This window comes from Kogia breviceps, chromosome 8 (genome assembly GCF_026419965.1).
Source record: "Kogia breviceps isolate mKogBre1 chromosome 8, mKogBre1 haplotype 1, whole genome shotgun sequence".
Classification (NCBI taxonomy): Eukaryota; Metazoa; Chordata; class Mammalia; order Artiodactyla; family Physeteridae; genus Kogia; species Kogia breviceps.
The window spans coordinates 827,401-851,892 of NC_081317.1; the positions used below are offsets into that span (position 1 = coordinate 827,401).

The 24,492-nt window shown below is 62.2% G+C and overlaps 2 protein-coding genes across 6 annotated transcripts; one reads left to right on the forward strand and one right to left on the reverse strand.

Moving 5' to 3' along the window:
• Positions 1-772: 772 nt before the first annotated feature.
• On the reverse strand, positions 773-7,438 carry UAP1L1 (UDP-N-acetylglucosamine pyrophosphorylase 1 like 1). 2 transcript variants are annotated; one of them, XM_059073368.2, is made up of 9 exons: positions 7,087-7,438; positions 6,214-6,418; positions 5,810-5,985; positions 5,316-5,488; positions 4,961-5,154; positions 4,361-4,501; positions 3,583-3,768; positions 2,909-2,975; positions 773-2,457 (listed from the first exon to the last, which is right to left on the reverse strand). In XM_059073368.2, the coding sequence occupies exons 1-9, from the start codon at positions 7,373-7,375 to the stop codon at positions 2,374-2,376; spliced, it is 1,515 nt and encodes a 504-aa protein (XP_058929351.1). In that variant the 5' UTR covers positions 7,376-7,438; the 3' UTR covers positions 773-2,373. The 2 variants fall into 2 exon arrangements, with proteins under 2 accessions (XP_058929351.1, XP_066896345.1); XM_067040244.1 differs by lacking the exon at positions 2,909-2,975.
• A 3,016-nt stretch (positions 7,439-10,454) lies between these two features.
• On the forward strand, positions 10,455-18,973 carry SAPCD2 (suppressor APC domain containing 2). 4 transcript variants are annotated; one of them, XR_010841772.1, is made up of 6 exons: positions 10,455-11,040; positions 13,618-13,730; positions 14,295-14,441; positions 14,747-14,854; positions 14,959-17,512; positions 18,557-18,973. XR_010841772.1 is itself a non-coding variant. In XM_059073374.2 (6 exons), the coding sequence occupies exons 1-6, from the start codon at positions 10,455-10,457 to the stop codon at positions 15,281-15,283; spliced, it is 1,206 nt and encodes a 401-aa protein (XP_058929357.1). In that variant the 3' UTR covers positions 15,284-18,973. The 4 variants fall into 4 exon arrangements, 2 of the variants coding, with proteins under 2 accessions (XP_058929357.1, XP_066896344.1); XR_010841773.1 differs by lacking the exon at positions 18,557-18,973 and having other exon boundaries at positions 14,959-15,705; positions 17,426-17,816; XM_059073374.2 differs by having other exon boundaries at positions 14,959-15,081; positions 15,155-18,973.
• Positions 18,974-24,492: the final 5,519 nt, after the last annotated feature.

Sequence of the window (24,492 nt, forward strand, 5' to 3'; positions counted from 1 at the left end):
CACTCGTGGGAAAGTCCATGGAAGGAAACAGAGTTCGGGGTGGTGACAAGTCTCCCTGGCTGGGCTGTCGCCTTCCTCCTGTCCAGGGATGAGTGGGGGGCCCAGGGGCAAGCAAGCTCCCCCTTCAGGCCTCCCTCAACTCAGGGCCCCTCCCTGGTGCTTTCCAGGCCCCAAGTGCCCACTCCCTCCGTGGGGAGTCCACTGCTTCCTGCCTTCTCAGCCCTGACATTTCTGGGCCTCAGGAGGGCTCCCCAGCCTGTGCACCTACTGCTCAGCGCCTAGGCCTGTCCGAACCCGCGCCAGAAAGATCTTCCTCTCCTCCTGCCCCTTCCCTTCTAGGGCTCGTCCCTGCGGTCTCTTCGGGTCTTGTCCCCCACACAGCTCTGCTGGCAGCTCCACTGATGTCCTCCTGCACCCCTCCCTGTACAATGAGTTACCAGGGGAACGGTGGCATCTGGAGGATGCATGTGCAGGAGGGTGGGTCACAGGCTGTCAAACCTGAGGGCGCAGGAGCTGGTTCAAAGGGCGTGTTCTGGGCCCGCCCCCAGGGTGCCAGACCCACTAGGTCACCTCGGGCTCCGCTGAGACCCTGGGCAAGAGCTAGACGGAGCACGGGGGAGATTCCTGGCTACTCCAGAGCGGGGTCAGCACAGCCTGCGGGCTCCGTTCCCACAGGGCCCAGCAGGCTGCAGACCCTGGATGGACGCAGCCCGGGAACAGCCGGTGCTGCCCCCACGCGTGTCGGTCAGAAAATGCAGTCAACAGGCCGGGCTGCATCACAGCACCTTGTGTTTATTGGAAATCCCCGCATTCTGTGGAAAATCGAGGGTCTTTCAACTCAATTGCTTCACTAGTGGCCGTCTGGGTTAGAGACGGTGGGGGCGTGCGGCCCTCAAGGGAGCAGGAGGGAGGCCCTTGTGGCGAAGGGACCCACCGACCGTGTGGCTCCCTGGGTGCCAGGCGGGTGCAGGGAGCCTCACCTGCGAGAAAGGACGCAGCACGACCAGGGTCTCCTGGTCACGGTGTCCTAGCATCACGGAAGATGCAAACGTTGCAGGAAACTCGGCGCAGGGTACCCCGGAGCCCTCCGTGCTATGTGTGAAGCTCCACGTGAAAATGAAAAGGTTTTTCAAAAGCGAGCTGCTTCAACAGTTCACCCAACCAACTCTACTTGTGTAGAAAAGAGGTTGCCCGGTGTCCCGGTGTGGCAGTAAGGAGCCCCTGGGCCGCGGCGGGAGCCTCAACCTCGGCCTCCCCCTTGGCGACCCTCCTCTGCCCCAGGCCCTCTGCTCACCTGTGGAGCAGTGGGGAGAAGGAAACCGAGGCACAGGGTTCGATTCTGAGGCTTGAAAAGCGGGGCAGAGCCGGCATGGCCGCAAAGTCGTCCTGTGGGCCTTGGGCGTGGCCCTGACCCCACCCTCACACCCAGGGCGGGAGGCGTGGACGCAGCCACAGTCCACTGCAAGTCGCTAGAGGGATCACCGCCTCTGAAGCCACCGCCGGCCAGCATCCTTCCCGGGGGAAAGCATGGCTGCACGTGGACTGTGCGGCGGCAGGGGGCCGTGGCCCCACATACAGAGGCTGCGCCCCCCACCCCTCCCCAGAGCGCAGGGGCGGAGCGCAAGCCCCGGGACCCGTCAGAAGCTACCGGCAGCCTGGGCGGGGACGGCGCTGCGCTCCTGCTTAAATCGCCTCCAGACTAATCAACCAGCACAGGAGCCTCCAGCGTGGGCATCGGTCCCGCTGGCTCCTGGGGGCTGAGGCCTCGGGCGGAACTCGAGAGAACCCAGTGCCGGGCGTGCAGGCCAAGCTTCCGGAGAGCCATCGAGACCTGCTGCCGGTCTCAGCCGGGCGGGGAAGGGGGCTGGGCTGCGGCCCCCAGGTTCAGCTGCCAGGGAGGGAGGGGCAGCCGCTTCAAACCTGTCACCCTGGGAGGGGAGGACACTGTCCTCATCTCTGCCCCTTGTGACCGAGGAGCCACCGTGCGGCGCCGCCCCGTCCTGGTCCTGTCCCATCAGGTCTCAGCTCAGACAGGCCGCCGCGGCTCTCAGCCGATGCTGCCGCACCTCCCTCGGGCCCCATCAGCCTCCTCTGAGCCCTGCTGCGCAGGTCCCCCTGCCTGCGGCCCGGGCCCCACAGCAGGAGCAGAGCCAGAGAGGCCGAGAGGGCCCACAGCTGGCCTGCGGTCGCTCGCGTCCAGGGGACTGGGGGCGGGACAGTTCCCGCCCTCGTAGAGTGAGCCAGCATGCTTAACTTCTGCGGTCCACGTTCTGCATTCAGAAACTCAGAGCAGCCTGCTTTCCTCCTTGGAGCCCAGGCCGGGGCTGCTTCCTCAGCCCTGGGGACCCCGGGGCTGGCAGGTCTAGGAGGGAATCAGGCCTGCAGTGTCCTGGCTGTGTCCACGTCCAGGATGAGTGGCGACCTGAACTCCCGGCCTCGCAGGTACACCTCCAGTCCCTGGAAACAAGCAGGCCACGATGACCGGCTATGCAGCCCCTGGGCTCCGACTGAGATGCCAAGTCAGCCTGGAGTCAGCGAGGGGCAATTTAGAGAGGCTTCTAGGAACAAGGCTTGCATGTCCTGAGACCTCGGGTCAGGGCAAGCCCTCCCACAGTGCAGGCCAGAACTCTCCAGAGAAAGGGGAGCCAGGTCTCCTGCCCCAGCGAGACTCCCACTGGCCTAAACCCCAGGCTCCGATGAACCTGGCTTGGCCTGCCTGACCCCCCGAGGCCTCTCGACAGCTCACCGCAGCCCACGTCTTGGCAAGTCCTCTGCAACTAAGGGGACATTTACCCCGCTAGTCGACTGAGGCAGAACTGTGACTTCCCACCAAGCTCCCACCTCGCCCCTCCTCCGACCACACAAGTCCGACCCCAGAAGGGCCCCAGATGGGCCTGGCGGCTCTCACCTCTCCAGAGTATGACACCAAGGGCGAGATCTCGCAGATGGCCGGAGGCTCTCCGCTGCCAGGTGGGCTGTGGGGTGCACCTGTCAGCATCTGCTCGGGGGTTCATACCCCGGGGCCCTCCCTTGCACCACCTAGCACGCTGGCTGGCCCAGTCCCTGCCTGGGCGGGCTGTCCACCACACCCGCTGCCCTCCTCGTGGACAGCTGGGCCCCGGGCACTGACCCCACCCGAGTGGCAGGCTCTGACTTGGGCTGGAAAACCCTCCTCACCCCTCGCAGGCACCTCACACAAAGCCCGGGCAACCAGACTTAGGGGGCAGCCGTTGACAATCACAGAAGGAGACACCTAAGGTCTTAGTCTTTCTGCACCCTGAAAAATGACCTGCCTGCCGCTTTCTGGATGTCACGCCTGGGTCCTGGCCTCAGAGCTTCTGATGAGCAGGGAAGGTATGAGCCGCCCCCCCACCCCCCCACCCCGCCGCCCCATGTCCCCTGGGGCTGTAAGCAGAGCTTGAGGGCCGGGCACACAGCCACCTGCCTTTGGTGTGGGGCCGGGGTGGAAGCGCCCACCCCAGCTCAGACCACAGCACAGCCAGCAGGGCCCTGGGGCTGGGGCCTGGGCCGCGACACCCTAACATCCTGTCCTTCAGGTCGTACCCTGCAGCCCACGCTCACCCAGGCTGCTCGGGGAGCCGGGTCCCGCGAGCGTCCAGGAAGTGGGCCCCCGCCTGCAGGGCCCACCGGTGGTGCTGAGCAAGCAGGGCCCGCCGCGCCGTGGAGCGGTTGTCTCTCTCAGCCGAGTCAGCGTTCTTTAGAGGAGAGAACTCCTCCCCACGCAGCACTTGGAAGGCCACGAAGTTCCTGCGGGGGCAGGGACGACAGCTGGGGACCCAGCCTCCCAGCCCAGATGCCCTGATCCTGGGCAGGTGAAGGCCAGGCCGGGTGACAAGGACTACGTGGGGGTCTGGTCTGCAGGCAGCAGGCTGGGGAGGGCCCTGCAGGCACCGCGTGAGTCTTTGCTTCTGAGACCCCAGAGCTGCCCTCAGTCCTCCCTTCCCTCCCCCTTCCCACCAACCCCACCCCCAGAACCTGGGGCCCCAGGGTGCGGGCCACATACCCTGGGAGTCCCCAGCAACCTCGCCTGGAAACAGCTTCCTAGCTCCCGGCCAGGGGCAGATGGGAGGGCTCAGGAGGGAACATGGCTGTCCCCCAAAGTCCACAACCCCAAGGGCTCCAACTGCCCCAGACACTCCCTTCGCTCCCACGCCAGGTGCTGCTTCCTCTGGGGCTTTCTTGCCCTGAGACCCGCCTGCAGCCCCCCAGCTCCCCCCCCCGCGAAAGGGCACTCCCACTGTGAAGCCCCCGGCCTCCACTTCCCTGCCTGGCTGGGCCTCAGAACCACCACCAGGTCAGGCAGGAGAAAAAGGAAAAAACGAATGACTCCTCCACTAACTTGGCAAACGGGAGCACATCAAACACGAACTTCTCCATCTTTATCCCATTGGGCTCGAGTGGCTTTACTGGATTCCCCTCCTCGTCCACGTAGGGGACCTTCTTCACAGCCACGTGTGGCTTCAGCAAGGGCTCGAACTCCCTGGGGGGACAGGAGGCCAAGGAGAGGAAAGACACAGTTCAGACAGGACATCTTGGAGCCCCAGTCCACCTCCCCCGTGTCTGGCGGGCAGGTGGACAGATGGACACAGCAGGCACAGGGCGGTGGGGGCTGAGCCCTGTCTCGGGAGGGCCAGGCATCCTCGTGCACCCCGGCCTGAGAGCTGGGCACCATCGGCCACATCCCTGCCCAAGCCCAGTGGCGACTGGCACGCCACGGGGTGGACGTGGTGCCTGCGGGCAACGGCCCCCACCACCCCACCTCCCCCACCCCGGAGCGGGGCCACGCCCACTCGGCCACAGAGCCTCGTACCAGATACTGGAGCGCTCTGCTGTCTCCAGCTTGTTTGAGCGCAAGACCCTTTCCGTACCGCAACCCACAGCCCCACCCAGCTCAGGTCAGCCCCCCAGTCCCTGTGGCCCGGCTGGCCGCCCTGCACACCTAGTGACCATCTGGAGGAAGTCTCGCGTGAAGAAATGGTTGCAGATGTTGCCCGCGTTGTAGAGCAGGCCCCCTCCGGGCGCACGCAGCCGGGCCGTCTCGGGGCTGATCTCGCTGTACTCCACCACCTGCGGGACGCCGTCTACCTGGCACACCACTCCCACCGGCTCCTCGGGGGACGCCTTTTCCACCACCTGCGGCCGAGACCGGATGGGCGGGGACGGCTGACTGGGGAGGGGCCCGGCGTCTGGGGGGCGGGGCCAGAGGCGTGTAGGGGGCGGGGCGTGTAGGGGCGGGGCGAGAAGGGCGGGCCGAAAGGAGAGGCGAGGGCGACGCGAGGGGGCGGCAGGCTCACCTTGGCTCCACAGTCGGCACCCCGCAGCACGCAGAAGCCGATGAAGACGGGGTCGGCCAGTCGCACCAGGATGTTGTCCACACAGTACACGTGCACAAACTCTACTCCGCGTCGCTCCATGTCCTCTAAGACCTGGTGGTCCGCCAGCGCGCAGTACAGGCCCCCGTTGCCATCTGCAGAGGGAGAAAACAAAGGGTCTTTCTTGTAAGGGCTCCTGCCGGCCTCAGCCAGCTAGTTGAGGGCGCGCTAGAAGCAGGCGAGGCGCCCCGGGGCTGGACCTTGTGCCTGAGGCCGCTCTCTGTCGCCATCCAAGTAGCCCTGTGGCTGTTCCACGTGACAGATGGGAATCAAGGCCCAGAGAGGGAAGGCCACTGACTCAGGACCATGCGGCCTCTGGGCAGCATATTTTGGCCTCTGTCCCAGGTCTCCTGATCCCTAGCTAGCTCTACATTCTAGGCCAGGCAGACCCTCCCTGCCTCAGGGATGGGGTGTACCTGGTGCCATGGCAACCTTGTCTTTCTGCTCCAGGATGGCCCTGCCATCGAAGGTCACAGCAGGCAGCATGCGCTGTTCAAACATGACCACGTTGCTGGGGTCCAAGTGAAAGAAGTCATGCTCCTTGAAGAACTTGGCTGTGGGCCCCAGAGTGAACTCACTGGTCATGATGTACCTGCAAGGGGAGGCAAGCCTGAGCCAGGCTTTCGGAGGGCCTGGCCCCTCCGGGAGATGGGCTGACATCAGAGTGCAGCCTGAGGGCAGCGGTCAGGCCTCCGCCTGGGTGGGTGCTGGGCTCTGTCCGGGGCTGTGCTGGGGTTGGGGTTCACGTCCTGGCGTGGAGCAGGACTAGGGCTACACGGGGCGGATCACTCTGGGGCCAAGGTAACGCAGGAGGGCACACCAGGGCACGGTGCAGCGGGTCCCATAGCGCTCGCCAGCCAGCTGCTCCACCCGCCGAATCCGTTCTGCCTGCAGCTGATACAGGGTCTTCTGGCTGGGCAGCCCCACCTGATACATGCCCTTGGGGTAGGTCACGCCCAGGCGAGTGCCCTGCCCACCAGCCAGCAGCAGCACGGCCACCTTGTTCAGGGCGATCTGGTGGAAACCTGGGGGCATGGGGCGCCATGAGGGGATGCCTGGAACCCGTCACACAACCACCCTTTCATTTTAGAGCAAACCGAACTTGTGCCTGCGACGGGTGAGACGTCTGATAGCCGCAGAACAGAACTATCCAGATAACATTCTGATTTGGGCCTGGGCCTCACCCAAACCTAACCTTGCCCCGACCCCGCCGAGGTACTGACGATATCTTCCTGGGTTCATTCCCAACCTAGATCCTTCAGAGGAAACACCGGGTGGGCCTGGCCGGAGTTGCCCAGCAGGGGCCTTGGGCAGGCTCCCCTGCAGGAGCGACTGCCTCACCTCCAGACCAAGAGGCAAAGAGCGCAGCTGCGCCGGCGCTGGTGTGAAAGGAGCGTGTGCAAGTGTCTGAGGGGTCCCCTGCTGTCAATACGTGGGCTGGGCAGCTGGCCATCCAGGCGTGCCCAGCACAAAGCAGTCTCCCCAGGGAGTGCGGCCTAGGGGCGGCTGCCAGCATGGCAGCGTTCAGGGGCTCCAAACCCCAGCCCCGAGCTGGTGCGTTGTGAGAGCGTCGATTTCACGAAGAAGGCAAACTGAACTCCAAGTACCCCCTCCCCTGTCGCCCCCGCTCTGTGGGCGAGGCCGCCTTCCGGAGGCCGGGGTTCCCCGCCGCCTGGACCCCCGCCCCGCCTACCTTCCTCCTCCCAGAGCCGCCGAGTCTGGGGGGGGACCCCGCTCGCGCTGCCTACGCGCTCGGGAGGCAGGGGCCGCAGGCGCGCGGCCAGGTCGGGCGCGGGGGCCAGGGGGCGCGCGCAGGCGGCGGCCGCGCGCTGGCAGTGCTCGCGCAGCGCCTCGGGCTCCAGGGGCTCCAATTGGGCCAGCAGCGCGGCACGCGGCCCCGGCGCCAGCTCGGCGCAAAAGCGCAGGAGGTGCTCCTGGCCGGCGCGCTGCAGCCGGGCGCGCACATCCAGCTCCGAGGCCATGTCGCCGCCGCCGCCGTCGGCCGTGCTGGCACTCGTGACCCGCGCTCTCGGACCAGCGTCACGGGACTCGGCGGGAGGTGCCGACGCCAGCTGGGCGGGCCCGGGGCGCCCCGCCTTCACCCCGCCCAGGCCCAGCCCGGCCGGGTCACGGACCCCCGCCCGCCCCGCCTCTTTTCGGCCCCGATCCCGCCCCGGTCCCGCCCCCGATCCGCCCCGCCTCTCTTCGGCCTCGGAGGCCACGCCGAGCCCCGCCCCTGCCCACTCAGGCGCAGGAGGACTGACTTCACTTCTAATTCACCTCCGTGCCGACAGCCCTGGGGGGCGGGGCACCCGAGGGAGAGGCTAGGGTCCGTCCCTGCCCGTGGACCTGTTTGCATTTACCAAGACGCCTGGCGCCGGGGACAGCAGTCCGGGGCTCAAATCCCACCTCAAGGCATGGGTGGAACTGAGATCAGCAGGATTGGGACGATGGACACTGCGGAGCCAGAGGCACCTGCAGGGCCAAGAGCATGGGAGCTGACCCACCTGGGCAGCCGGGGGTGCAGACACGCGGGAGTATCAAGGAGGCAGATGTTGGCGACAACTTCCCAGACCGCTGCCGAGGGCATGCTCGTGGAGGCTTGAAGCCACCTTTCCTTTGTCCTACGGCCTAGTCCAAAGGGTTCGGGGGAGCAGGACCCCAAGGCCAACAAGGGCTCCTGGTTGTCACTGTGGGAGTGGAGGCCAGAGAGCCCTGGAGTCCGCTCCGGGCTGGAGGCAGGTGCCCTCCCTCCTCCCACACCCCGTGCTGGGTGGGGACAGAGGGGCCCAGGGCCCCTGCCCACTCCAAGGAGCTCCAGGCTGGCACGGTAAAAGGTACAACTGAGGTGGCTACCTCAAAAAGTTTAAGGGCCGCAGAGGACCTGCCTTGCCTGGGGCTCTGGGAAACCGCCCCAGGTGACAGCAAATCTGAAAGCTGCCGGTGGGAAAGTGGGCCAGGCTGGAAAGCAGCTTGGAAGGAGGAAATGATCAGACTTCAGGATAAAAAGGACACGGGGGCCACGCCTTAGTCCCACACCCAGAGCTGGCACTGATTCCAATTGCTTCCATGCCTTCCTCCAGTGCCTAGCTCGGGGCCATGGAAAGCCCACAGACCAAGGGCCAGCGGGGGCCACTTTCCCCACAGCCCTAGATGCCCTGAGAGGCAGCAGCACAGCTCGCTGGCCGCCGGCCGCCGGCCTCCACACCCACGGTGACCCCCACAGAGCTGTCCCCAGGCCTCCCCCTCACACAGGCCTCCCCCTGGCTTGGCATCCCACACAAAGATGCTCTTTCTGCTGCGACCTCCAGTATGGTTTCCACTGAGCACCACTGTGGACCAGGCCCTGCTTCCAAAGAGTACAGGGCTCAGCCAGGAGCAAACAGGAAGGGTGTTCCTGGTAGGAAAGCCACCAAGTGCAAAGGCCCAGAGCTGAGGGAATGCCGGTACCCTGAGGAGAGGGGAGTGGGGTGGGGGGTGGGTGTTGCTGGAAGCAGAGAAGGAGCGGGGAGATGAGCTGCAGGACAAATGGCTTGAATGCCCCCTGGGACTTTGGCTGGTCCTGCCACTTTGGGAAGGCAGGGATGGACCAGTCTCCATGGGGTGACTCCAGGCTCACAGCTTTCTAGGTAACCCCCAGATTCCTTACCACCAAAGAGTGCTCACTTTGAGGGGTAACCCCAGGGGAGAAATGGACCCAGGACACTCCCTGGCCAGGGCAGCTGCCCTTACAGCCTGAGACACAGACCAGTGCCTGGGGCCCAAGGACACAGAGACCCAGGTAGGCAGGCCAGCCAGAGGGTGGAGCCGAGCCCTGTGCCAGCAGCCTGTCTGGAGGAGGTGTTTGGCGACTCTTTGCTGTTTTACCCCTGAAGGTGGACAGTCCACTTCTAAAGCAGCAGATGTAGAAAACTGCCAGGGGACTGGAGGGAGCAGGGCAGGGCCTGAGGACAGGCTGTGGTGAAGGCAGGGGTCCCAGGCAGACAGCATCTTGGGTACTTCCCTGGTTTGGGGGAGGGGGAGGGGTTCCACCGGCTGGTCCTGAGATGGCCTCCCAGAGCTGGACTGCAGGCTAAGCCCTGGCCCCTCCCAGACTGACCAGACGGAGTGGCCACATCCTGGCTGGAAACGAAGCAGGGGCAGTGGTGGCGGCGGTACACACGGCTGCCTAGCTGGCCTGAGGAGGCCATGAGAGTCCTAAGAGCAGCCGAGGAAGTGACCAGCCAGAGGAAGGGGCCAGAGCAGAGGATCTTGCGAGCAGACGGGAATCTGGGGACACGGGAAACGTGGCTTTGTCCTGCAGCCGACAGGAAAGGCCAGGCTATCCCCAGGGGCCAGAGGAGAAGCTAGCAGCAGTGGGGACAGAGAGGCCTCTGTGAGGGGAAGCGCCCAGCTGGCTGGAGCCCACAATCCTCTTGGGGCCCGCCTGGCGCACGAGAAAGGAGCCCCAGGGCTGCGCCGGGGGACCCTCAGCGAAGAGCGCCCAGGGGAGCTAGAGGGGGAAGGTGGGTGTCTGGAGGGCTGTGCTCCCCATCCTTATCCTAGGAGGCCACCTGGGGACAGGTTTTCTGCAGGGCGCCCGGCCCCGCCCTTCGGAGAAGTGGGTTGGGCGGCCAAACCCGGCAAGGGAGGAACCGCGGCGGGAGGGCTGGTGTGGTGGGGGTTGGGAAGTATAAGGGGGCCGCTCAGGGGTCCCTCCCCCACCCGCGAGTTCGGGAGGGAGGCAGAGTTGGGGGACCCCGGCCTCTACTAGCTGGGGGCCTCCGCGCGCCCCCGGTCCCTCCCGGCACGGCGGGAGCGCGCGAGGTTCCGACCCCTCCGCTCGAAAATCAAACCGGGCTGCCGGCCTCTCAGCCAATCGGAGAGGAGATGGGTCAGCCTCGGCCAATGGCCGCCGCGAATGCTAATGAGCGCTGACGCCGTGAGGAAGCCCATTCAAAAAGTCGCAGCTATTGTCGCGGCGGGTTGCGTGCCGCCGTCGGGCCGCGCGGGGACGGACTCTGGGCCACGCGGGGACCAGCCCGGGGCAGGCCGAGGACCGAGGCCTGCCGGCGGGCGCCCATGGCCGGAGCCGCAATGGCCGAGGCCGGCCGCGGGCCGCCTTCCGCGCCCGCGCCCGGCACGGAGGGTCTGCCGCGCGCCTTCCTGCAGAGCCTGCGCACCCTCTTCGACATCCTGGACGACCGGCGGCGCGGCATCGTGCACCTGCGCGAGATCGAGTCCCGCTGGCAGGGCGCCGACGCGCGCGAGCTGCCCCGCGGCGTGCTCGAGGGCCTGCGCCAGGTGGCCCCGGCCAGCGGCTACCTGACCTTCGAGCGCTTCGTGGCCGGCCTGCGCAGCTCACTGCTGAGCGCCGACGGCGGCACGCGGGCCCCGGCGCGCGCCCCGGCCCGGGGAGGCTGCCCGGCGCGGCCCGGGGGTCAGCCGCCGCCGCCGCAGCGCCTGGTGTTCGCGCCGGCCGACGAGCCGCGGACGGTCCTGGAGAGGAAGCCCCTGCCCCTGGGCGCGCGCCCCCCGCCGGCCGGCCCGGGTGGCGCGGCCCGGAGCCTAGAGAAGCTGTGCAGCCCGGCGGAGGCGGCGCCCGGCCCGGAGGAGCCCGAACGGCCCCTGGGCGCGGCGCTGGAGCGGAGCCCGAACACGGACGCTGGTGAGTGCGGGGCGGACCCCGGCCCCGCCTCGTAGCTCCCGTCGCCGGCGCACGGAGAGGTGCTTCCTGAGCATCCTCCAGCGGGGGGACGAGATCGGGCAGCTCTTCGTCGGCTTCTGAGCCTGGAACACATCTGGGGGTCCAGAGGGGAAGAAGCTTCGTCCCCATCCCGGTGTGCTCGCGGACCCGGGCCAAGGGGCTGGTGGGTGACTCAGCAAACCCCACCAGGAACCCACTCGGTACCAAATCGATTCTAGCGGGGCACTGGGGAACCTGTCCAGTATGAGGGGGCTCTCCATCTCCAGTAACTGCCCACACCTGGGGACACCTGGGCCCTTGGGCTCACCTGGTGACTTAGGTAGAGGCAGTTCTCACTGGTGTAGAGGGAGGAGGACCCCCAGACTGTGAAGGGCCCTTGCTGCCCTCTTGGGTCTCTCTCAGTCTGACAGCTCCGCCGAGAGGCCTGGGCCCACTGCCCCCCTCTGAGGCCAGGGCAGGCAGGAGCTGCCAGAGGTGGTGCAGGAGGACCTGGCATAGCTGCCAGGAAAGGCAGAGGGGTGGGTGGTCTCCAGCCCAGTTTTCCAGGCCTGGAGCTGTGGCACCTCTGACACCTGGAAGGGACCGACCACAGCCCCTGGGGATGGCCTGGTGTCCGGTCCACTTGGCGGGGACAGGAGGTGGCTGAATGGTCCCCTGTTTGTCCCCCAGAGTCTGCCCTGGGAACAAGACCTGCTTTATGGCTGTGGGCGGGGGCTGGGCCCCTCGGCCCATTCAGCCTGCGCAGGTGCAGGTCTTCCACCCGGGCAGCTGCCAGCCCTCTCTGTGCTGCGCACTGCTCTGCCAGCTTCTCGGGACCCCCCCGCCCGGGCTCGGACATATTCCCCAGCCCAAGGCCGCCAGTTGGAGCTGCGATGACCCCCTAGCCTTCCTGGTGAGCTCATCCAGCAGCCCACCCGAGGCTGAGGGCTCCCGCACGCAGGCGCCTCACTGCCCGACCTCCCTGTCCCAGAGGTGTGTGTAGGGGGAGTGGGCTTCTGGGCGTGGCTGGCCTGAGTTCAGGGCTGGTGCAAAATCCACGCGGCTGCGCACGGTTGGAAATCGCCATGGGATTGGGGTTGGGAGGCCTCAGTCTGGTCGTCCCACCCGGCTTTGCCCTGGTGCCCTGTGTGACGTGGGGTCCCTCACTGCAGCCCTCTGAGGTCCAGGTCAGGGGTTGGGCACATGGCTGTTGCCCACCACGGGGCACTGTTCCCACCAGTCCCTCTCTAGGCTTCAGGCCAGGGCTCTCGCCGTCACCTTTTACAGGCAGAGGCCCAGCCAGGGCGTGTGACATACTCTCTGGGTGCCAAACCTTGAGCTCCAAGAGCCCCCTAGCACCCCAGGAAGAGAAAGCCCTCCATGTTCACAGCTTCCAAGCCCTCTCAGAGGTCCAGGTCCTGCCTCCCGTTCCCTCTGGGGGCTCAGAGTGCACGCCAGGCCGGCCTGAGCTCCGCAAGTACGAGCTGCTCCATGAGGCCCAGACACGGGTGGCGATGCCTCCGCCTGCTGGTCAGCCGCTGGGCGTCCGGCGCGCCGTCATCTGGGGGTCCCGGGCCTGCCCTGCAGACCTGACAGGGCAGACTAGCCCAGGTGTTCCGGGGTGTCCTGTCCCCCTTCCCCCGCTGTGCCGCCTCTGCTTGCCTGGCAGCCGGGCAGGTTGGAACGTGAACTTGGCCTGCCTGGAGCCTGTCTGCCAGGGCTGGCTGGTGGCCTGCATGGCCACCTGGTGCCAGCCCTCTGGACGCGTCCCTAGCAGTCGTACCTGTGCCTCCTTCTTGCACCACCCACCCACCACTGTGCCGGGCGGGGCATAGGGCCAGGGAGCCAGTGGAGGGTGCCCTCCTCACCTGCGCCCCACTCCTCCCCTCCTGGGCAGCCCTGCACATACTCCCCCCTCCCCCAGGGAAGTACCCGGCTTCCCGGCCCCAAGCCGACTGCAGCTGGCCTCGTTTGCTGTAGGAGTTGTCTGCCGAGGGCACGGCTGGTGCCCACGTGCAGGGGACTAACTTTATGCTGCAGTCACCTTCCCGGGAGAAGTCAGGTCTCTGCCACCCATGCCCCACGTTTCTCCTGCGTGAACTCCAGTCACCCTCAAAGGGCCCGGGCGGACAAGGAGACAGGAGTGGAACCCAGAGGCCGCCTCGCTGGCTCCGTACCTAGCAGCCTTTGAGCCCCTGAGGTGTGGGCCCTGGGTGTGCACAGATGAGCCAGATGAAGCCCCTGCCCTCAGGGAGCTCACGCCTGAGGCGTGTGTGGTGTGTGTGCAGACATGCAGCCTCAGCGGCCACACGGCTGTCCCCGAGGCAGGTGTGATGCGAGCTTGTGGAGGTCGAGTGAGGACCAGACCCCAGCCTGGCGCCGGCAGGGTGCGGAGGTTCTGAATTGCTGAGGAATCCCGAGGCATGCAGGCCGGCACACCTGGCTCTGCATGGCTGGGGTTGGTTGGCAGGGGGTCCGGGATGGGTCTTTGCGGGGCTGGGGGAGTCGAGCTTGACTTGGCAGGCCTGGAAGTGAGCCAGGCCCTCTCCTCTGCTGCAGATGCAGTGGCCTGCAGGGCCCGGGAGCTGGGCGTGGGGGATGCCCGGTGGGGCCCCCGTGCCCGAGGGGAACGTCGGAGACACACCATCACCAACGGTGTGGACTGCGACCTGGTGAGTGAGGGCCCGGGGGGCTCTGGGGGGCTCTCCATCTTGCCCGGGTTTGGCCTTGGCCCCCAGACGTGGCCTCCTGGACCCCCCCTCTGCCCGGGAGGGGGCAGCTGGTTTCGGGTTCAGGGGGATTCTGTGGCAGGAACGTCCGCAGTTCTAAACCTGTCTCCCCATCCTGCTTTGAGTCCCCTTGTGGACCGGCCCACAGCCAGGTCAGGAAGTCCTTTAGGGGGAACGTTTGGCCCCCTCCCCAGCTCTGCACTGGCCCCTGCCTACTTCCCTGCTATGGTGGGCCGGCCCACCAGCCGGGGCCTACCACTCGCCCGTAGAGAGAGGGGACGGTTCCCCCGGGGAGGGCTGCGTGGAGGGCCTGAGGAAGGCCAGGGCTCCCCGGAGGAGGAGGGGGGCTGTGCTTCCCAGCGTAGGAGGGCTCATGCGAGTGCGGGTGTGTGCACACGGGCCGGCGGGTCCGTTGCTGTGCGGGCTGGCGTGAGTTGCGGACGTAGACAGGTGCAGGCGGCACCCGCTGTTACGCCCGTTGGCACGGTGCGTGCCCGTGTGTCGCAGCTGAAGCAGATGAAGGAGCTGCAACAGGAGCAGGAGGTGCTGCTGCAGGGCCTGGAGATGATGGCACGGGGCCGGGAGTGGTACCAGCAGCAGCTGCGGCGCGTGCAGGAGCGCCAGCGCCGCCTGGGCCAGAGCAGAGCCAGCGCCGTGAGTGACGCTGACCAGTGCTAGGCTGCCCCCACGCCCCGGCAGAGCGCCCCCCCACCCAACACACACAGTGATCACCCGCCCAGACCCGGGCATCCCCGGCTGGGCACGGTGGCTGTCCCTCCACCCAGAGTGCTGGGCCCCGCCCCCGCCCCAACCCCGTGATATTCCCCACCTGCGACACCCCTGGGCTCCCTCAGCTCTGAGCAGCGACTCCCCCCACCCGCGGGGACCCCCCTCGAGGCCTTGGGGCTGACCCCGGCTGGCCCTGCGCCCTGACCACCCCTCCCCAACTCTCCTCCCAGGGCTTCGGGGCTGAGGGGAGCCCCCGCCTGCTGGGGCAGCTGCTGCCCAAGGTGCAGGAAGTGGCCCGATGCCTGGGGGAACTGCTGGCCGCGGCCTGTGCCGGAAGGGTGAGTGCTCCCCAGACCAGCTCGGTGCCGCCCTCACCCTTGTCCTAGAGGCTGTGCCAGGGCTGCCAGGCCTGCCAGGCCTGCCTGACCGTGCCCTCCTGTAGGCTCTGCCCTCGTCCTCCTCAGGGCCCCTGGGCCCTGCCCTGGCCCCTGCCTCGCCATCGGTCCCCAGCTGGCAGCAGCAGAGCATTCTCATGCTGAAGGAGCAGAACCGACTCCTCACCCAGGTGAGCTGCGGGTGGGCTGCGTGGCCGGGCGCTGGAGGCCGGGCAGGCCCTGACTGCCCTCCTCCCCGCCCAGGAGGTGACCGACAAGAGCGAGCGTATCGCACAGCTGGAGCAGGAGAAGTCCGCCCTCATCAAGCAGCTGTTTGAGGCCCGTGCCCTCAGCCAGCAGGACTCCGGGCCCCTGGACTCCACCTTCATCTAGCCGGCCCCGGGCACGGGGGGCCTCAGCCCGGCACTCAGCCCTGGGTGGGCGGGCACTTCCTCGAGCCCCACCTCTGAGGCTGAAGGCGCCCCGGCCGGCCCGAGCACCGCCCTCCTTCCTCCCTTCCAGCCCGGGCTCCCCTAACCCCGGGATGTTCTGAGACCCCAGACATTGACTCCATCGTGGTCTTGGGGGCCTGACCTGGGGTGGGACTCCATCATGCCAACACACAGCCTGAAGCTGCTGCTGCCACTGTCGGTGGACAGTGGGGGACACCCGCTCGTGTTCACCAGCCCTGGGCAGCCCTGCCCCCGTGTTCGCAGCTGGTGTGGCTCCCCTCCCACCTGGGGTCTCCGTGGAAGGCACCGATCACACTAGGCTGCGTTCCCAAGAGTGGCCAGCAGAGGGCGCCACGTGCACTGGTGACGGCGGCCTTGGAGGCCCCGCTGCGGTGTCTCGGATGGGGCCTGGAGTAGGGGAACCTGGGGTGGGCTGGGACACCTGCAGGTCCAGTGGGTGATCGGCCCCAGGGGTCCAAGGGCGTCTTCCCCAGCTCAAGACTAGGCGGCTGTCCCTCAGCCAGGAGCAGATGGAGGGTGGCCTCTAGGAAGGGGAGTCTGCTTGTGTCCTGTTCCAGGGGAGCCCCGAGGGCACGGTGTCAGGGAGTCACTGGATTCGTGCCTGGGCCCAGGCTTGCCTGCTTGGTCCTCCCCACGGACCTTAGATGCTACACGAACGGGTTGGCCTTCATCCCTCCGGGCCCAGACTCCACCAGGCAACCTGTGACTCGGGCCCAGAGCCTTGGGCCTGCCGGGTGACCCAGCCAGGGCTGCGGTGGCCACGTGGCTTAGGTGCGCCCTTCCCTGAGGAGGACCCTGTTCCCAGCAAGGGGGTCAGTCTGGGCCTCCCAGACGTGCCCCAAGGGGCCTTGTAGGTCCAGCAGCCTTGCCAGGCCCCTCACCAGGTTCAAGGTTCCCTCGGTATGGGGACCTGCATGCCCTCCACGCCCCCACCCCAGCCTGGCCCTGGGTCTGGATCACAGGTAGGGGGGCCCGCAGGACTTAGGAAGAGGCCGGCAGTGGGTCCCGTCGGGGGTCCTTTCCTTCCCTGAGGGAGACCCCCTGCTCAGCTGGGCCTGTGACAACCCCGAGAGGGGCTCCGTGCTCCCCGCTGCCTTCCCCCGCCGACCCCCAGCTGAGCATACACGGGCGTTACAGGCAGGCTGAGCGGTCAGCGGCCCGGGACACGGCGCGTGCGTGCGTGCGTGTATGCAGCGGGGGACCTGCGGCCCGGAGGGGTTGTGTGCGCGGCTTCCCACAGGCCCCCGGGGTGGGGGCGTGGCCCGGCCACAGAGGAGGGGTCCAAGGTGCAGGCGGCCACTCCACCACGCCAGCAGCCGCCTGGCCGGAGCCCCTCCCTACGCCACACGCGGGGCCAGCGGGCGCGGGGCTCTGGGTGCGCAGTTGTCCCAGGTCAGGCCCGAATCGCCCAGCACACAAGCGGCCCTCAGAGGATGGGGGTGGGTTCTCCTGTGGGCCCAAGCGCCCCTGGACTTAGACCTCCTGGGCAGGTTCCCTGAGATGGAAGGGCGCTGGTCCTGAAGGGCCAGATCGGGCCTCCAGCACCGAAGCCTACCTGTGGTGTGGTGACTGGACCAGTGCCTGCTGGGGAGGCATCGTCCCAGCCGTCAGGGAGGGGACCGCCGACCAGGGCCTCCCCAAGGCCGCCCCTTTCCTGGTTTCCCCTCCCGTTGCCCCCGGCGGTACTGTGACCAGTCCCCCCACCCTCACTAGGAGTCCCTCTGTTAACAGACCCTCCAAACACAGCCCTGGACAATCCCAGAACATAAGGCTGCCCCTCCCCTGCTCCTGAGCCTTCCTGCACCGCCTCATGACGCAGGGCAGACCCAGGCCCCAGGCAGGGTTCAGCCTCCACATCCCCCGCCCCCAGCCCTGCTGGCCTGGGCTCTCCCATCTCTGGGCTTTGCAAACGCTGTTCCATCCCAGGGGACACCCACTTCCTGCTTCATCTGACTGGCTCCTGCCCAGCCCTGCCTCTTGGATATAGAGGGAACGAACCTAAAGAGGCTGAAACAGCAAAGGGGGTAGCCTTTGCCCTGAGGGTGTCTGCTTTCCCCCTGAGGTCTTCACGGAACTTGGGAGGCAGGACCAGAACCCAGCGTGTGCCCCAGGGGTACTGCCCACAGAAGGCGGACCCTTCAGCCGCAGGGTGAGTGTGGAAGAAACCCGCGACTCAGGGCGAGGCCTCGTGGCGCTGGCTTTGCACGCAGGGCGGAAAATGCATCCTATTCATTTGCAGTCTGAAATCGGGCCGCCTGTGTGGCCCTAGAGACCCCACGGGGAGAATTGTAAGTGGCCCCAGGTTGGCGGGGCCCAGGCGGCTGGCGGGAGCAAAACATCCTCGCTAGAGCAGTGAGTGTTTCTTAGCCACGCACAGGGGATGTTTGGGGCCGTGTTAAGTGTTGGGGGAGCTGTCTGTGCGCCATAGGATGTTTAGCACTATCCCTGGCCTCTATCCAGATGCCAGCAACACACATACATGGTCAGTTGTGATGACCAAAATGTCTCTGGACGTTGCCAGTGCCCAGGGGGCAAAGTTGCCCTCAGCTGAGCATCTCTGCTCTAGAGCAATGCAACTCCACCAGGCCTCAAGGATTTCCTACAGACCAAGTTCCAAGGAAAATGAGCATCTCCAGCTTAAAAAACTTTTCACAAACACCACAAGGAAGGAATCTACCATGAGAGCCAGCAGAAACAACAGATTCTGTAGCCATTTCAGATATTCAATAATCAGAGAACATAAAATGGCTATGTTTTGTATGCCTGAAGAAATAAAAGAGATCCTTGAAAATATGAACAAGGAATAGTCTTTATAGTTCTTATTCTGTTAAAAAAAAAGTGTAATCTTTTATTCTATAAAGGTGACCGATAACATGAAAAGAAATCTAATAGAACCAGGAATTTAAAATATATATAAAAATGTAAAACTCAGATGGACTTCAGATGTAAAATTTCAGCAGAGCTGAAGGGAGACTTAGTGAATTGAAAGACAGAGCTTAGGAAATGGTCCAGAACACGGCCCAGAGAGACAGAGTTGGGAAATATGGATGAGAGGAGGATCTTGGAAGATAAGAGGGAGAGGGCTGCTTGTTTGATTGGATTTCCTGAAAGAGAGGCTAGGGAAGGAGGGACAATGTATGAAGTTAAACTGGCTTAAATTTTTCCAGAATTGGCTAAAAATATCAATTCTCAGATCCAGGAATCCCAGTGGATCCCAGCCAGGATGAAGAAAAAGAAATGCCATTTTCTCTTAAAAGATGGCTGGGCTTCCCTGGTGGCGCAGTGGTTAAGAATCCGCCTGCCAATGCAGGGGACACAGGTTCAAGCCCTGGTCCAGGAAGATCCCGCATGACGTGGAGCAACTAAGCCCGTGCGCCACAACTACTGAGCCCGCGCTCTAGAGCCCGCGAGCCACAACTGCTGAGCCCACGCACCACAACTACTGAAGCGCATGTGCCTAGAGCCCGTGCTTCGCAACAAGAGAAGCCACCCGATGAGAAGCCATTGCGCAACGCAACGAAGAGCAGCCCCCACGCGCTGCAACTAGAGAAAGCCCACACGCAGCAATGAAGACCCAACGCTGCCAAAAATAAATAAATTTATTTTTAAAAAACCAATAAAATAAAATAAAATAAAATCGACTTACCACATATGATGGTTAATTTCATGTGTCAGCTTGGCTAGGATACGGTGCCCAATCCTTTGGTCAAACACAGAAGTTGCTGTGAAGGTATGTTTTAGATATGAGTGACGTTTACATCACTGGGCTTTGAGTAAAGCACATTGTTCCCCACAGAGTGGGTAGACCTCATCCAATCAGCTGAAGGCCTTCAGGGAAAAGACTAAGATCCCCTGAAAGGAAGGGAGTCGGCCTGCAGACTGCTTTTGCGCTCAAGACTGCTACATCTAGTCTTCCCTGGGTTCCAACCTGCTGACCTGCTTTGCAGACTTCAGACTTCCCAGCTCCTACAACCTCATGAGCCAATTCCTTAAAATAAATCTGTTTCTCTCCCTCTCTCCTCCCTGCCACCCCCATATATATATTCCTGTTGCTTCTCCTTCCTTTCTCTGGAGCCCCCTAACACATCATACACACAGCGACTGCATTCTTGGGCGTTTATCCCAGAGAAACGAAGACATTTTCACGCAGGAACATGTACATGATTGTTCATAGCAGCTTCACTGGTAGTAGCTCCCAACTAGGCACTGCTCAAATGTCCTTCCTTCTATGGGTGACTGTTTGAACAGACTATGGTCCATCCACACCACGGGATACAAATCAGCAGTGAAAAGGAAGGAACTATGGATAACACAACAACATGGGTGCACCTCAGGGAAATTATGCTGGGTGGTGAGAGCCAATCTCAAAAGGATACGTTATGTGTGACCCGTTCATGTACCAACTGGGAAGTAACATGATTACGGAGATGGAGGGTGTGGGTTGGCTAAAGGGCGGTGGTGTGAGGGGGTCTCGTGGGGATGGTTCAATTGAATTTCTTGGCTGTCGTGGTAGCTCCATAAGGCTACACGTGTGGTAAAATTGCAGAGAGCTACACACACAAATGAGTGCAAGTAAAACCAGTGAAATAGAAGTAAGCTCCTTAGGTTGTACCAAGGTCAAGTCAATTTCTTGGTTTTGCTATTGTACAATATGTTTATATATATATATATACGGCAAGACTTGTCAGAACTATAAAGAACAATTGACAAACTCACCATCACAGTGAGAAATTTTAACATATATCTCTTGATAATTGATAGGATATAGTAGATTTGAACATTATTGGTAATGTTGATCTAATGGACAAATCCAGACCAAGACACTCACTAATCGGAGAATGTACATTCTTCCCAAGCACACGGGGAGCATCTATAACTATTTATGACCACATGCTGGGCCCAAAAGGCAATCCAACAAATAGCAGAAGATTGCTCTCATGCTCTCATGTAAGCACGATGCAGGTACCTTAGAAAAAAGCCCAGACTTTTGGACATTAAAGCACACACACACATCTCCCCGCAAAAACCAAAAACCAAAACCAAAAGAAACAAAAGCAAAAAGAAACAACAAAAAAGGAGGGAAAAAAGAAAAAAAAAACAGGAAAAAATAAATTGAAAAAAAGGCAAAAACCCACACCCACATCTAAACAATTCATATGTCAAATAAGAAATCACAATGAAAATGAAAAAAAATTATCTAAATGAAAATAAAAAGAGTGTGCCTCAAAAGCAGAGACCAGAGGGAAATTTATAAAGACACTTAGATACATTAGGAAAGAAGAAAGCCTTGTAAGTGATGAATTAAGCACTGAACTTCAGAAGTTGGAAAAAGAAATGGCAGAAATAAATACAAAGAATATAGAAGGATGAAATTATAACACATTATACTAAAATATTTTTATTGAGTATATATGTGTACCTGACAATTTTGATTAAACTTTTATTTTTGGCCACACCGTGTGGCTTGTGGGATCCTGGTTTCCCCACCAGGGATTGAATGCGGGCCCTTGGCAGTGAAATCGTGGAGTCTTAACCACTGGACCACCAGGGAATTCCCTGACACCTTTCTTGATGCTGGGGAACATCCGAACAAAAGAGACACAAAACTCCTGCTCACATAAAGTTATATTTGAGTAAGAATAATAAAGGTTAGAGCAGAAATTAGTGACATAGAAAACAAACCTGCTTTATAGAAAACATCCATAAAGGCAAAAACTTGATTGAGGAAACTAACGAAGTGCAGAAACATCTGCCTGGATTAGTGAAGAATAAAAGAGATAAGGCAGAAATAAAATGATGTTAGCAATTAAACAACAACAACAACATATGCTGCAGAAATTAAGCAGATGCAACAGGATTTTTTTTTTTTTTTTTTTTTTTGCCCTGCTGCACGGTATGCAGTATCTTAGTTCCCCGACCAGAGACTGAACCCATGTCTCCTGCAGTGGAAGCGTGGAGTCCTCACCACTGGACCACTGGAGAATTCCCACTATCAGGATATTTTAAACAAGATTATGCCAATCCATTAGCGGTGGATAAATACCTCATGGTAGATTACGCATACAGGACCCAAAAGGAGCAAATGATAGAGCAGAAAACGGATACATCTGTACTAATCAAGCACTTCCATGATGTCACTGCAAAGGACTCATGCCCCCAGTATACATAAAGAATTCCTGCAAATCGATACGGAAAAGATAAACAATCCCCAGAGAATGAACAAAGATTTGAAAAGATGCCTCATGGAAGACAGGAAAGACTCCATTTCTTTAGTAATCAACGAAATGACATTAAAAGCTCAAAGAGAGGACTTCCCTGGTGGCACAGTGGTTAAGAATCCGCCTGCCAGTGCGGGGGACACGGGTTTGAGCCCTGGTCCGGGAAGATCCCACATGCCGCGGAGCAACTAAGCCCGTGCGCCACAACTACTGAGCCTGCGCTCTAGAGCCCGCGAGCCACAACTACTGATGCCCGCGAACCACAACTACTGAATCCCACATGCCCTAGAGCCCGTGCTCTGCAAAAAGAGAAGCCACTGCAATGAGAAGCCTGCGCACCACAACGAAGAGTAGCCTCTGCTCACCGCAACTAGAGAAAGACCGCGTGCAGCAACGAAGACCCAACGCAGCCAAAAAAAAAAAAAAGCTCAAAGAGATTTCTTTTTCACCAGCTTCTCCAAACTCCAAGAATTGCCCAATACCAACCAAAATGGTGGTGTGTGCTCTTGAGATCGCCAGGTGGCGCCACCATCCTGAAAACAGTACAGTTATTTGCAGGTGAACCTGAACACACAGGTGCACTCTGGTCACCAGCTCCTAGGCTGTTCCCCAGGGAAAGGCTTGCCCGTGTGCAAATGTGCACAGGAGCAATCTTAGTGAAAACAGCCTGAAGCCAGGACCCCCGACACACTCACAGCTGAAATGTGAGCTTTGCAACACTCACAGCAGAGGACAATGCAGCAACAGGGCAGACGATCTACAGCTTCACAAGTCAGCGTGCTGAATCTCAAAAATACAATGGGAGTGAAAGAGGCAAATTCCAGAACAGTATTCCAGTATTAAAAAAAAGAAAAGAAAGAAAGGGACTTCCCTGGTGGGCGCAGTTGAGAACCCTCATGCCAGTGCAGGGGACACAGGTTCGAGCCCTGGTCCGGGAGGATCCCACATGCCGCAAAGCTACTGAGCCTGCACGCCACAACTGCTGAGCCTGCACTCTAGAGCCCATGAGCCACAACTACTGAGCCTGCGTGCCACAACTACTGAAGCCCGCGCGCCTAGAGCCCGTGCTCCTCAACAAGAGAAGCCACCGCGATGAGAAGCCCACGCACCACAACCGAGAGCAGCCCCCGCTCGCTGCAACTAGAGAAAGCCCGCGTGCAGCAATGAAGACCCAACGTAGCCAAAAATAAATAAAAGATAAAATTCTAAGAAAAACAACAACCAGAAGAAACAGCACAATATGTTATTTAGAGAAATGGAAAACTATTTTAAAAAGCAAGAGAGTAGCAAGTACAAAAGTCAAGAGAGTAGACACCTCTGGTCAGAACCACCGAAGGCTCTCTGATATGCCTGTTCCTGTACTGTGATTCTTTCCACAGGGCATGTGTGCCGCACTTGCTCTCCTGTCTGTCTGCTGCACCTCACGAGGCAGCACGGGCCTCCCCCGACCCAGGGAGACTTTGACAAGCCTGCTCTCCCCTGGACCGGTGGTGGGTCCCCCCACATACCATGGAGTCCGTGAGCATCCCTCGCTCGCTGGGCATGCACAGAGCCTGGTATGCCTCTGGCCCCACAGGTGGTGCTCGGCAAACGTCGGCTGAATGACTTGATGGGCAGGAGTAGAAAGGGCGTAACGTAGTGAGTGAAGGAGATGTTTCAGCCACAAGACCCAGTGGCTTCCGATGGAGAGACTGAGCCAGGGGCAGCCGAGGCCTTAACCGGCCTCCCTGGGAGGTCTGGATCCTGTCGGGGGGAGCAGGGTTCTGAGGACCCCTCTCCTGAGGGCCTCTCCTGGCATCTCTCTGCAGCCACATGCCTCTGCTTGGAGCCAGGGCCAAGCCATGCGCAGCACATCTGGAGCCCCACCCCTGCTGAGGTTCCCGGAGGCCCGAGGCCTGGGGCTGCCCCGCCAGCGCCCCCTCCTGCCGCTGGGCTCCTGCCAGGGCCTCCCTGTCGCCTGTCCCCCAGCCCAGTTTCCAGGGTGCCGTCGAAGGAAGTCTCTGGGCCAAGAGGGGCATTTCTGCCCTGGTCTCCCTGGGAGAGAACGCACTCCCAGTCTTCACCGTGGCTGTTCCACGTCCCCTGCCTTCCTCCCTTCTTCTCTCCCCGGGCTGATCTGGGCCCCCGCCGTGAGCACCAGGGGGGGCCCAGCACTCTGCTGCCCGGGGCCCCTCCTCTCGGGCCTGGCTGGGCTCCCCTGGGCCTCGAAGGGTGAGGGGGGGGGCCGCCGGCAGCACCAGTGTCTGCTGTCCTTTCATGTGCTGGCCTCTCTCTGGGCTGCCTTTGTCTCTTACGTTTCAGCCTAAACTGCAGGCCTCTGGCTGCTCTGAACTTTCTGGGGTGGAAGAAAGGGCCTCTGGGAGGGGGAGGAGAGCTGGCAGGAAAACGGGGCCTGGAGCCCTGTGCTGGCCTGCCGCACCCAGGGACTCTCATCTGGGGCCCAGCCCAGCAGGGCTGGGGAGGCCCAGCAACGTCCCGGGTCTCCCACCCTTCCCGCTGGGGTCCTGAGCTGGAAGAAAGGCTCCTTTTGCTGGGCCTGAGACACCAGACCCTCAGCCCGGGCAGCCGTCCCAGAGATCCCAATTGTCCCTGCCGGTTCCAGCCGACCGGGCCGTCGCCCAGACCCTGTGCCCATCAGAGGCTGTCCTTTTGGTCCCCTAACCCCGCCCCCACCCCCGCCCCCACCTGCTGGCTCTCCTGGGTGGTCTTGCCTGGCTCCCTGCTGCTGGAATTCCCATCTTGCACAAAATGGGGGTGGCCCCTGGCCAGAGAAAGGGGTGATGCTCGGCCAGGGTGGCACACAGGGCCCATGGCGATTCCAGGCATAGCGGCCAGGCATTTCGTGGGGTGGGAGGGCAGAGCTGGGTCCTGCGACCAGCTGAGCACTTACCCCAGTGCACACGGACCTGGG

What these genes read in the sequence shown, in the direction of transcription:
- UAP1L1 (XM_067040244.1), bottom strand. Translation starts at nt 7,375, where the DNA reads ATGGCCTCGGAGCTGGATGTGCGCGCCCGGCTGCAGCGCGCCGGCCAG. An exon ending in CAAGGTTGCCATGGCACCAG is followed by an intron (nt 5,489 to 5,809) that starts GTACACCCCATC and finishes CTCCCTCTGCAG; the next exon opens with ATGGCAACGGGGGCCTGTAC. An exon ending in GATGTGCTCCCGTTTGCCAA is followed by an intron (nt 3,769 to 4,360) that starts GTTAGTGGAGGA and finishes CTGCCCCCGCAG; the next exon opens with GAACTTCGTGGCCTTCCAAG.
- SAPCD2 (XM_067040243.1), top strand. Translation starts at nt 10,455, where the DNA reads ATGGCCGGAGCCGCAATGGCCGAGGCCGGCCGCGGGCCGCCTTCCGCG. An exon ending in GAGCCCGAACACGGACGCTG is followed by an intron (nt 11,041 to 13,617) that starts GTGAGTGCGGGG and finishes CCTCTGCTGCAG; the next exon opens with ATGCAGTGGCCTGCAGGGCC. An exon ending in GCCAGAGCAGAGCCAGCGCC is followed by an intron (nt 14,442 to 14,746) that starts GTGAGTGACGCT and finishes CTCTCCTCCCAG; the next exon opens with GGCTTCGGGGCTGAGGGGAG.